This window comes from Nelusetta ayraudi, unplaced genomic scaffold (genome assembly GCF_046127955.1).
Source record: "Nelusetta ayraudi isolate G7.1 ecotype Tasmania unplaced genomic scaffold, CSIRO-AGI_Nayr_v1 ptg000017l, whole genome shotgun sequence".
Taxonomy (NCBI): Eukaryota; Metazoa; Chordata; class Actinopteri; order Tetraodontiformes; family Monacanthidae; genus Nelusetta; species Nelusetta ayraudi.
Window position 1 is genome coordinate 2,900,052 of NW_027466067.1, and position 12,530 is coordinate 2,912,581.

The window sequence follows — 12,530 nt, forward strand, 5'->3', positions numbered from 1 at the left end:
CAATTAAGCAATGGGGAAACCTCCTTTAAAAGCCTGGCTGGAATTGGGTCCAACAGACTAGTGGTCGACTTAGCAGAGGAGACAAGAGAATCAAGTTTAGAGAGTCCAATTTGCTGAAAACTCTCAAAGTAAATACTGGGGTTGCTATGTTGAGAAAGATCTGCTATGCGACCAGTGGAAGACAAAGAATTCTTAAAAAATTCATGAAGTCATTGCTTGACAGACCAATAGGGACACAAGGCTCAACACAATTATGGCTCCTCGTCAGCGTAGCAACTGTGCTAAATAGAAATTTGGGGTTATTTTTGTTGGAATCAATAAGAGCAGAATAGTAGGAAGTTCTACTCATACGCAGGGCCTTTTTATAGGACCTAAAACATTCCTGCCAAGCTGTGAAGGATGAAGCTGTTTTTGACGAATGCCAAATTCTCTCCAGCCTTTGCAAATTTTGTTTTAAGTAGAGGAGTTAAACCAAGTTCCACCTGATCTCTCCTGCTTTTTCATTCTTACTTTATAAGGGGCCAGATCATCCCATGTTGATTTCAAAAAGATCAGTCATTTAACATCGAGTGTGTAAAGTAGATTATTTTGTGTGAAAATTCAGTCTGTTGCCAGGATACTTTGGAGTGCAGCTGAGTAATAAATGGGAACTTTCACTGTGAAATCTCAGTCACTTGTCAAATTCCTGTTACAGTGATGACGCAGAAGAGGGCGATATATCAGGGTGTCAATATTCAATTATTATTTAAAGTAATTGCATGCATCCTTAAATGAAAGAGTGAACACTTCTGTAGGCATTTAACCAAACACGATAGAAAAAAAATGTAGGACAGGCAGAGACAGTTGTTTATGGAAGCCCATTCCCGCCACCTTGTGGCTTAAAAAGATAAATACATTCATTTCTCGCTGTAGTTCACATTCTCACACATCCCTTCCCCTTCCCAAAGAGAAATACGCCCCCTGTTGTTTAGTTGTACAATTCTTCAAAAAAAATAATACAATAAAATACTACCCTCGCCCCGATCATAATAGACACTTGCGCATTTGCTTAATGAAATTCAAAATGTGGTATGAAAACAGTTTTGCAAGGTCTTAAAAATGAATAGGCAACTAACTGTTGCTTTAAAGTACAATGGATACTCAACTCAGGACACATAAAGGTTGGGATTCTCGAAAAGTGAGATATTTAAATACACATCTAATAGTCTAATTTCTAAAAACAGACTACTTTATTGTATGTAGTACACCAATAGAGCCCCCTGGTAGCACTGCTGAACTTCTCAAAATCCAATCTGACATTTTGGGTTCACTTTACTTTAAATTCCCATGTGCTGACACAATTCTACAATCAAATGTGTCAATTGAACATGTTTATTATTATTATCATCATTCATAATAATAATAATAATAATAATAATAATAATAATAATAATAATAATTATTATTATTATTATTATTATATATTTTATTTATAACACACTTTACATCTGCAGTCAAATCTCAAAGTGCACAAAGTGTCTCTTAAAAAAAAAAGAAAAAAGTAGAATTTTTCTTTTGGTGATAGCGTTGATAAGATATTTGAATATATTTAGCATGAGTGGATTTAAAAGATGCACGGATTGTAACAGTAAAATAAACCTGGTATGAATCTACATTTTCAAGCTGCAGCTTTGGTCCAACTCAACATCTCCACATTGGGAGAAAACATATCCTCTCCAATCAAAGTCTCTCAATAGTAGGATTTAGTGAACATTTGATGGATGTCAGGAAGGAGCTCTGGTGTAGACGGCAGAAGGCCTGGAGAGATCTTCCTGGTATGACTAGAAAGGCAGCAGGATTACTGCTGTTGCTTTCGCTTTCCTGAGAAATAAAAACTCACTGCTTCTCTTAACATCTGTGCTCTAGATTCACCGACAGTGAGGCTCTACTCTAATGCTCCAAATGAGAATGCTATCAGGGCCAGGGAAGCCTGGTGGTTGCCTGTATTGTTAATGGTTATGGTTGAAATATATTCTACTCTATTCTACAATGCCTAAACGTATTTTAGTTTCAAAGTATTAAATTTATGAATGATGAAATTAAAAAAAATATTTTGCTTGAGCTGTCTGTCTCTTGGTCTGCTGTTAATGAACGTTTTGACAGGTTTGATGCTGAGACTGAAAAACTCTTGTGAACATACAGCTTCATTCTATCCATACCAGAACCAAAAGTCCCCAGAAGATCTCCTTTACATATTTGCAAAAGCTATTAGACTGAAAGTGCTGCTGGCCCTGAGAGGGAAACTGTTTTCTAAAAATGTCCTGCGAGACAGAGTGAAACTTGATCTCTCTGCCTTGACAGACTTCTTGAAAGATCACCGATTATCTTTGACTGAAGAGAATCAGTAAATATTTTTTTTTACCTTATGAGGTTATAATACAAACAGTCCCAGTCACATAAACTAATGAGCTCAGTAGTAGTGTTTTGGAACAACATTTTCACATCTTCCTTGAATAAGGTGAATTCCTGTTTTGTTTATTAATAATCAGTATATGAGCTCTCAAATCTACCTTTCTCTGCTGGAGCCTATCACAGCTGTCATAGGGCGGAGGCAGGGTGAAACCATGGACAAGTGGCCAGTTCATCGCAACGTAGACAACACAAGAACTCCATAGGAGGAAGACAGAGTGTCTTTTCACTTGCTGGAAGTAGTAAAATGGCCTCCTTGTGACTGTAAATAAGCAAAAAAAGGTTCCTTCATTCCAGAAATGTTTGCCTCTGAAGAACCAAAGAGTCGGCCGGAAGTCTCAGCAAACACACAAGTGTTACTTACCAACCTGCAGCTGCTGTGGAATCCACGTGCGCAGGCAGCGGACGCACCTCGCCAACCGCTGTGGAAACAACACCAATGTGTTTTCCCTTTAAAACTCGATCCCTTCATTCACCACCTCAGAAATGATAAAACACTGTCAGAGATCAAAAGGTATTTCTAACCTTTATTGAAACAGAGCCCTGAAATGTACAAACTCCCAAAATAAAAAAACAAACAAACAAACAAAAAAACAACCCAGAATATTCCAGCCAACAGGTTTTAGTCGGATATTCCTATTAAGTGGAAGATGCAAAGTGGAAGGTCCCGTTTGGTGGAGGACTAAAAGCTGCGGATGAGATGAGAAGCAGCCTGACAGGGGCTGTTCCAGTTAATAAGGGAGGCTCAGTTGCATAGAAGAGAGTGTAGCGCAGGTCTGACCTGATCATCTGTGTACAGGCACAGTCACTCCAACATCCAAGGACAACCGCGGAGAGGCAGCAAAGCGAGCCCTCAAATCTCACCACGCTTTAAATAGATTCCTATGAAGCACAAGATGAGCAACTCCTCCAAAATCTCCCTCACATTATATTAAAAAAAAAAAAAAAATACAGGGCGAAATACTGCTCGTACGTGGGCAATCTCAAAGTTTGGCGGTCGCACCGCGGTCGAGCACGACCGCCTCCAGCCCGCCGGGAGAGGGACGTGATGCGGCCGAGGAGCGTCGCAAAACAACGGGGTAAAGAAACACACTGGACCACAGAGAGTGGAGATTGAGTTTAAGGCGTGTAAACATCTGCACGAAAAGTAAAACCACCCCCGGCTGTGTCTGTCACCAGCGCACACCCAAAACTCAAGAGATGCGTTCACAATTTGGTGGACACAAAAAAAATAAGATAACAAAAAACAAAACAGAAATAAAAAGAAACCCCACTAAAATAACAAAAAAAAAATAAACTCTGCAAGTTTTTCTCAGAGGAATGTCGTTGATGGAAAAAACCAGACAACCGCTGCGTAGCGAAGGTGAAAATGTGCAGGTTCATGAGGTAGAACGATACAAAAAAGAAAAGAGAAGCAGCCCTGGCTCGCTCAGCAAATTCATCCAAAGTTTGGGATCAGTTACTCCTCACAAATAACAGCGGCCAGACTATTATTATTTTTTCAATGTGGCAAAAAAACAAAGCTGCTTCTCACAGTCTTGGTGTCACAGCGCCCCCTTTAGAGTTTCGTAACAAATGCAGAACTGAAACTTTAGCGTGAGTTTTCAAACAAAACAAAACAAAACAAAACAAAAATCAAACAATTAAATAAAGCATTTCCTATGCTACTAAAAACAAATGGTCCAAAGTGAAATAATCATTATGTGGGAATTTGTGCTGGTAGTATGGCAGGTGTGACAGGGAATTTCGGCCTCGGAGGTATAACAGCATCTTTTGTCATAAGCCTTAAGATCAGAGCAGGACAAGTACAGACAACTGTAATAACCGAAAAATGTAAAAGGAATAATTTTTAAAACTGTAATTAATGGGTTGGGAACAAGCCGTTGTTCTTTTAAATGTTAAGCTGGACTTTACTTTCACACAAAATAAAGGTTAAAATAATGGCTGAGGAGAAAACGTGTATGAAGTTACACTGAGGTGCGGGACATCAGTCCAACTTTCATATTAGAGCGTTAGTTACCTGGAAGTTTTACAGGATGTGCAGGATATGCACGAGCGATGACATCATCAAGTGCGTTAGCAGCAGCAGAGTGCTTCCATTTGGGACAGTACCAAGCAAGCCAAGAAAACAGGTTTTGGAAGATTTTTTTTTGATGAGCGTTTCCTTACAGTAGAGCGGGTGCACCGTGACAAACAATCCTCAGGGGTGAAACAACACGACAAGCAGAGAGGGGAAGAAGAGACACACACTGAGGATTTGTCAAACACTGTGAAGTTGAGTTACCAGTAACAGTTTCTACTTGCATAAGTCGGTGCGCACATTCAGATGTCTGGAGAAAGGCGGAGCTGTCGGCAGAAATAAGGCGGCAATCATTGCTTTTTTTTTTTTTTTACAGGTGCTAAAATCTCAAGAGGGAAATTCACCCAAAAACAAGGCAGGCTAGTGTGCTGGGCACAATCACAACTGTCAATACCCATCAGAATCTGATCTCTTTTAGATAGAAATGTCTCAAACCTGGACACATAAAGCAGCAAATGTGATCCAATGTCACAGTGTTCCTCGCATTTGATTATCAAAGTGCCTGAATCAGGACCCAAATCGTAGGTCGGGGTAAACAGCAGCTCAACTTAAACGAGAGTGGGGAACCTTTGAACTGTGTGCGGAACAAAGCGGCAGACTGCTGGGAATTTCTCCAGACCTCCGTCCTGAACTCAATCACGGCTTCCCGCCGCAGAGCAAGTGAAATATTTCTTGCTCAATCACAAATATTCAGGGCAACGCAAGAAAAACAAAAACAAAAAACAAAAGAAAGAAACATTCTCTTTCACCACTGGCACCACTGTAAACAAGTTCATGAACAAAAGGTTCCATTTTAGCATCCAGACGTCAAGAGGAGCTGCGATTCGCTGCGCGACTCCCCCCGCCTCATCTTCACAGTCTTCGGGTTCGAACAGGGAGAGAGTGGCTGCAGCTCCAGGGATGAAAGGCAGGCCTGTGGGGAAAGAGGAGGAAAGAAAATGGTATATTCTGCATCAAGGAAGACAGAACTGTTGAACTGAAACATAGCATAAAGAAGCATAAAATAATACTTAAGTCAGAAACTAGGCAGTTATTAACCTTTTATTAACCAGTAATTACCTTTTAAATGTGTAACCATCAGATAAACAGACAAAGGGAACACAAAACTTGGTTAGAAGTCACGACAACACTTTGGTCAACACTAAAACACTAAAAGCTTTTGCAAAGCTCCCCCATTTACTAGTAACCAATTATATTTAGTAATATAACTAATAACCAGAACTAAAACAACCACTCACACACTTACACACGCCCACACACAGGCATCAACAAGGAATGATGTGTCGATATTCGCAGAATCAGCAAGGCAGAGCATTTCTGGTTGCACGAGATTCCCTCTTAATGACGAGCATGCAAATGAATGCGAGCTCCCTCGGAGGCCAACTGAACGTTCAAGCCACCAGTGATGCGAGTCAGCACAACAACAGCGGCTATCAGGGCGATGGCCGCTGCGCAGCTCATTCATGCGTGATGCGCAGGGTGACAGAAGTCAACGACTGAATCGCACCCGTTCAAAGCGAGACCCGAGGTTCTGGTTGCCACCGCGTGACACCGGCACAGCTCAACTGTGCCGCGGCGCCGGTGCGGCCAGAGGTCGGAGTCTCTGTGAAGTCCCGCGGAACAAAAGAGCCTTTGTGGGGGGGTGGGGGGGGGGGGTGGCCTGTGGCAGACGTGCCGTGGGATCGGTGTGTTTAAAGATGTGCACCCGCTCGGCTGGGTACGGCCAAACTCTGTCTGTGCCAATGCACTCTGTTATGTAACCGCTGTGATTCCTCGGATTGTTTTTTTTTTTTTCCAGGCAGGGATTTCATTGTGCCGCCAACTGAGGCGTGTTTTCATGTCCCACGCAAACTGGTTTTGTAAAGCGCCTCAAAAAAAGAAAAAAAAGACACGCAGGGGGAAAAGCATCAAGGCCCACACTACAGTATCATTGTGACGATTAGATGATGATACATTATTACTGGATATCCTGGATGTCCTGCAATACACATTGTGACTTTTGACTCCTGACAAATCTTTGCATTGTGGATTTTCTTCTTCTTTTCTTCCAGAAAAGAAAACTGGATTTGAACAAACAATTAAAAATGAGCATATCGCATTTCACTGACATCTTACTCACTGTGTTTTCGTTCCTCCTAGAATTGCACAATAAAAACTGGTCATGGACACACGTAAACTTCTCAAATATTGCTAAAGGGTTTTTACGCTCTCATGGGCCGTATCACTATGGAGCAGACCTGGGCAAAGTACGGCCCACGGGCCACATCTGGCCCGCTGCATGTCTCTGTCCGGCCCGCGTGAGGCTGATCACCCACCCCCCCCCTGCCGCCACCGTCACCGAAAGCTTGTCAGCACGATAGCACGATAGCACGATAGCACGATAGCACGATAGCACGATAGCACGATAGCACGATAGCACGATAGCACGATAGCACGATAGCGCGTTTCCCCAGTCCCCATCAATGAAAGCGCGATTTCAACCCCCGGGTCCGTCGACAAAACTTCCGTGGCCCACCGACACGATTCAGGTTTGTCATGTGGCCCTTTGCAAAAAATAATTGCCCACCCCTGCTACAGAGGTATATCGCAAAATGTCATGGAAACACTTTTTTTAGACTTTTTTTTTTTTTTTTTAACACTACGGATGTCCCGATCCAATCCAAATGACTTTGCTTGCCGATTTAGCATATTTTATTAGATCGGCGATCGGCCGATCTGCGTTCAAAATTCCCGATCTGATCTTGAAATATATCAATAATGTTATCGGTCACTGGTTTCATTCAGTTGTTTCCATTCTCAGTTTTTCATTGCGATATTTAGGCTTTGCAACAATTCCAGGGGCAATGGAAACTACTAGGCAGCTCATGGTGGACATTGATCCTCTCAGTTTGATCTTCTTATCACAGCCGTCATTAAACGGCAGAGGTCAAACACTCCAATGATTGGGTGAGATGGGACGACTGTCCATCACTCATCTTATCTTATGACTGGCTGGAAGGTGACTGAAGCTCCCTGCACACGGGGCTGCTCAGCGTGGCCTTTAAGTCCCGTTGCAGTCTCATTCTGTACAAATGACCAATCAGCAGCCTTCAGAGGGAGAGTGACATCCGCCCGAATGGGGGAACTGGCTCATTGGCTCAGAGGTGTGACGACCGATGACCCTTGTGTAAGTGACCCGCCGCCACGAGCTGCAGTAAACCGATAGCGATGTGCTTCTTCCGTATCACCGCAGATGCTGTTGTTGGTATTGTCCTGCATCTGAATCAGTGAGGACAGCTCGCCGAGTGAGGTCACACACACGCACAGGTGCAGCAGTCGGAGGCCTTCGTTAGATTCCACGAGAAACAACACAGGCGGGTAATTGGCGGACCGTCACACGTGGGTTCTGTCTACGAGGAGGGTTTGAGAGAGCGGGCGTAGCAGCGACATTAGCTCCCCCCCTTGCAGACATAGCATGCACTGCTCACCATCCCCCAACAATAGCCACACACATGAAGTACAACAACAGACAAAGGCAAGGGGGTGACATAATGTCTTCAACATGTCCAATAAAATTATTCAATCAGCTGAGGAGAGAAAAAAGGAAAGAAACCCTACTATTAACAAAGAACACGTTGCAACAGAACCAGTGAGGGAGCCCGTGAAATGAGTTTATCCTTTCTACAACAACACATCATATCGTTGTGATGATTGATCCGTGGTGCAGGAGTGAGTGTTTGCTCTGGGTTTTAGTTTCTTAAGAGCTTCCCTGCAAAGTTCCATTGTCACAACAGGCATGAGCTTTTCAGGCCTTACTTAACAAGAGGGCAGAGACCAAAGGCATTTCCTGATTTACATTAGAGCAAGTGGCGCTGCAACAAAACTGTTGTTGTAGTGCCCATCAAACTGCTATTTGAGTGATTGTTGGTCATTGATGAAATGCCCGTCTGATAAAGGTGACACTTAGTTACAGGCTTCACGTTCATCTCTGGTAAACTCAGCACCAATGGAGTCTTCAGTCTGATGCTACTATGATACTGTAATGACACTAAAATGTTCTAGATTGGAATACAGGCTGTGCAGATAAATAGAAAGGCAGGTAGATTGAGTCTGTTTAATAGTGACGCATTAAAGTTTAGATTCTGGCATTAAAACTAAATGTCGCCCATCACACTGGAGAAGCCCTGGGAAAGGTACCAACAGCTACCCCACCCCATCACCTGCGCTAAGCCTTTCACACGCATACAAAAGTAACATGCGTGCAACATGTCACAACACATCACGTTTCACCAGCTTATTACAGCTTCAGCCACAAAAGCTTGCAGCAGAACAAAAACACAAATCTGCACAACGTAAACTTGCTGTAATTGTTTTTGAAGATGTCGTTCCTCCTTGCATTTCAATTTTGGACCCCCCCCACCACTGCTTAAAATTGTCAATACCTGTGTTTCCAATACCCCTAAATATCGCGAAAAACTGTAATGGAAATGCAGCTACTGTGTACTTACAAAACCCCTTTGTACTTTGTATTCAGTGGCTCCGTGCAAACTCTAAATGTAAATACTTTATAAAACAGGGGGGGTGGGGGTGTAGATATTTTGAGTGAGGATCATCAGGGGGCTGTGGCGGAAACACAGAGCTGCCCATTTATTTCAACAAGACCATTTGCGTTCCTGCTGCGGCACTTCTGGTCGCAGGCCAACTCTAAAATAACTCTTAAGAAAAAAAAAGTCCAGCTAAACCGTTGGTTAACAGATTTTTGCTTATGGAGTGGAGTATATGAAGGAATGAGCCATACATACCTGCACAACAGAGCAGGTGTTATGTAGGGCACATAATCTGGTCCATTCGAGCCTGGAGCTCCAAAGCATTGGGTCGGTCCTGAGGGTTAACAGCGAGCATGTCCTGCAGCAGCTTCCTAACTCCATCAGACATGCATGTCCTGCGTTTCTGCGGAATATTCAGTACCATCTTTGGGTTCTCCAACAGCGCCTCGCCCAGCGGGACAATTTCAGTTCCTTGTCTCACGTACGTACCCAGGAGCTCCCGTTTAGACTCGGCGTCGATGAAGGTGATTCTTTCCAACATGGCCCAGATTATTATGCCCAGGGCAAAAATGTCAGCCTTGGCTGTGTAGTGGCCCTCCCACACCTCAGGAGCCATGAAGAAGTCCGAACCGCAGGCCGACGACAACCAAAACTTGTTGACGTTCACAGTTTTGTTCTTGTCCTCGCCTTCTTTGGCGTCGCTGGTGTCTCCCAACCCAGCGCACACTTTGCTCAGGCCGAAGTCGGCTACCTTGAGGACCGGCGTACCTGATTTCTCAGAGATGAGGATATTGTCGGGTTTAAGGTCCCGGTGGACGATGTTGTTCTCGTGCAGGAAAGCGACGGCACTGGTCAGCTGGAGCATGAAGCTGTTTTTCGTGTGCGAGTCGGGCCGCCGGGACAGGATGAACTGGTTCAGATCGCCGCCTTCGCAGAACTCCATGACGAACCACAGGTAGCACGGCTCCTCTGGCGGGCCGAGGACCCTCTCGCCTGATAGGGGGGGCACAACAGTTGTTCACATCACGATGCACCTTTTGACAAGATTACAAAGAATTACACAGCTAATGCAAGAAAAGTTCGACACTCTGGAGTCTGAGACACTCTGGAAACACCGGCTTTGACAACTACAGGTGACATTGGATGAAAGCGATTAAAGCGAGCAATTATTTCCCCTTTCTCCACTTGTCATCATTACAACTTTGTTCTCATACAAACAGAACGAGGGACGGTTTAATGAAAAATACAAAAGGCTCTGAGTGACAGGCATCATAGGTAGATCCAGACATATTCAACTGAGACAGGAGGAGGACCTGCTTGTACAGAACCGTCAGTGAATAAAACTCTTGTCACAGAGGTTCTGTCCGTCCACAGCATGCAACCGTTCTTTACAAATCACTGGCCGTCACAGACATATTGATACGACTAAAACCAAGCTGCGTGACGAAAGGACAACTCAGCAGACACCATTTTAGTGAGTCCAAGTACCCACCATCCCCCCCAGCGAGTCTGTGTCATGGCGACAACAACGTCTCTCCTAGTAGGTAAATTTAGCAACGCAACGCCGAGGCGAACAGGGTTCGACCTACAGGCACGTTCCGCCGGGCGGAACCAACTTGTGTTGGGGCTAACAAGCCAAACGCATGGCATGACATGACAAAACACAAGAACAACACGGCGTCTTTCCATCTGGACGAGCTGAAACGGCCAGTAAACGATAGAACTGTCAGACAGGCACACCGACAGTCGTTTCAGTTTCTTGAGGGCCACCACTACCGGTAAACCAGAAGCACTACAACTGCCGCGGACACATGTTAAAGCTACGTTCCAGAACTTTCATTTTTACCGAGGGGATGAATCAAATGCCCTAATTATTTGCTATAGTTTCACGCCGTCCAGTGTATAACTGGCGTATTTTCAACACGGTACGAATTCAAGGTGATTTAAGATACGCATTATGACGCTCTCTCCAAAGTTACATTTAGTGACTCAGCTCAAGCGGCTAACGCCGTTTGGGGCTAAAGCGGCTAACCTTTGAGCGAAGTCTCCACCAGACGGAGGTACTGCTTGGACCGCTTGTTCCCGTGACTCATCTTCTGGGCCATGCCGTTCTTCTGGAGCACACACTCCTCGAGGTGCACCACATTCTGGTGCCGTCTCTCGAGGCTCGCCAGCGCCCAGAACTCTTGCAGAGCTAGCTCCACATTTTCCGGCGCGTCGCACCGCAGCTTCTTGACAGCGACGGTGGCGCCGGAGCGCCGGGCCACGGCTTCGTACACCACGCCGTAGGTGCCCCGTCCGACCTCCCGCAGCAGGCTGTAGCGCGGTGCCATGACCCTGGAGCCGAGTTCGTCTTGCTTGCGGACCGCGGCGTCCCCCTTCATGTCATGGTCCTCTTCCGTGTTTCCCACGCTGAGGCACCGCAGCACGTTCGCCTCGTCCGCTGGCGCGCTCCTGGTTCGCCGTCGCCACTTGCCGCCACCGTCGGCTTCACCCATCGTGGCTGAGGTTTTTTTTTTTTTTGTCAATTCTTTTTTTTTTTTTTTTTTTTAGCGGAGAAATATCCGCATGCTTTTAACGTACCGTGATGGCACCGTTCCTAACTTTAATCAATTGAGCGAAGTAAACAATGAGACGAGTGGCTGCATCTTCAAAACGGGTTAACTAACAGAGGAAGGGACTGTTGTTCGGAGTTGACGTTGTCGTAAAGCTTCGTACGATGCATAGACTCGTTTCCGGTCCATTGTTTAACGAAGAAAAAACAACAGTCATTAATACGTGGTTTTACACGCTTCGTTATGTTTTACTCTACTTGAATGGCCGGGCGGTGATACTGTAGTTAGTGAGCAAGAAAGTGGGTTTGATTTTAACTCTTGTGTTTGAGTGTCGTGTTTTTCTCCCTCTCTGTCCCAGCTCAGATTCTTGGGTACGCTAGGATCTGGGCACTCGAGTTGACAGGCAGCTTACTATACATTGCCAGTATGTGCTTGTTAATGAATTCTGTAGCTTGTACACTACCATCACCCTGAAATGGGTTTAATTAGAATCTGTCAACTCTAACTAAAATTCATGGATGGAATAGTGGAGATGTATTTACTTTACACATTTCAGACACAGACTGAATTAGTGTAATAGAATATCCCCGTTCTCTACAATTGCAAAAATCATTATGTCCCATTGACTCCACATTTCCTCACGTTTACCTGCGGTAGTTTTATTGCCGAGAGTGGAAAAAGTACTACTTCCGGTGTCTTCATTTCAGCTTGATGCCAACCAAGGGGAGTTCACCGGGTGCAAATGTACCATTATAAAAGAACATGGGGTATCGAATTGCTGAAATCGCAATTTATGTGGATTGATTAAAAAAAAAAGTTTCAATGGTACGTAAAATCAAAGTGAAACTTTAATTGTAGTGAGTAAAATTCCAAAAAGTTAGCTATCGATCCCGTTGACGAGGAGGGTGGAAATGTCATTCA

General features: G+C 44.4%; 2 protein-coding genes across 2 annotated transcripts in view; both read right to left on the bottom strand.

Moving 5' to 3' along the window:
- Positions 1 to 2,961: 2,961 nt before the first annotated feature.
- The window catches only part of LOC142887246 (acidic mammalian chitinase-like), a 53,117-nt gene continuing 43,548 nt past the window's right edge, over positions 2,962 to 12,530 (bottom strand). Inside the window, exon 10 of the mRNA XM_076024730.1 lies at positions 2,962 to 4,361. Within this exon, the coding sequence (XP_075880845.1) occupies positions 4,340 to 4,361 (22 nt within the window). The 3' untranslated portion in view covers positions 2,962 to 4,339. The remainder of the gene's footprint in view (positions 4,362 to 12,530) is intronic.
- LOC142887247 (serine/threonine-protein kinase 35-like) lies at positions 4,368 to 11,769 on the bottom strand. The gene is made up of 3 exons (XM_076024731.1): positions 11,087 to 11,769; positions 9,310 to 10,047; positions 4,368 to 5,441 (listed from the first exon to the last, which is right to left on the bottom strand). Exons 1-2 carry the CDS (start codon positions 11,550 to 11,552, stop codon positions 9,329 to 9,331), a joined length of 1,185 nt encoding a protein of 394 aa, XP_075880846.1. The 5' UTR covers positions 11,553 to 11,769; the 3' UTR covers positions 4,368 to 5,441; positions 9,310 to 9,328.

Bases quoted from the DNA above. Each gene is read 5' to 3' on its own strand.
- LOC142887247 (XM_076024731.1), bottom strand. From the start codon at position 11,552: ATGGGTGAAGCCGACGGTGGCGGCAAGTGGCGACGGCGAACCAGGAGC. The intron at 10,048-11,086 runs GTTAGCCGCTTT...CCCCCCTATCAG, and splicing joins GGTGGAGACTTCGCTCAAAG to GCGAGAGGGTCCTCGGCCCG.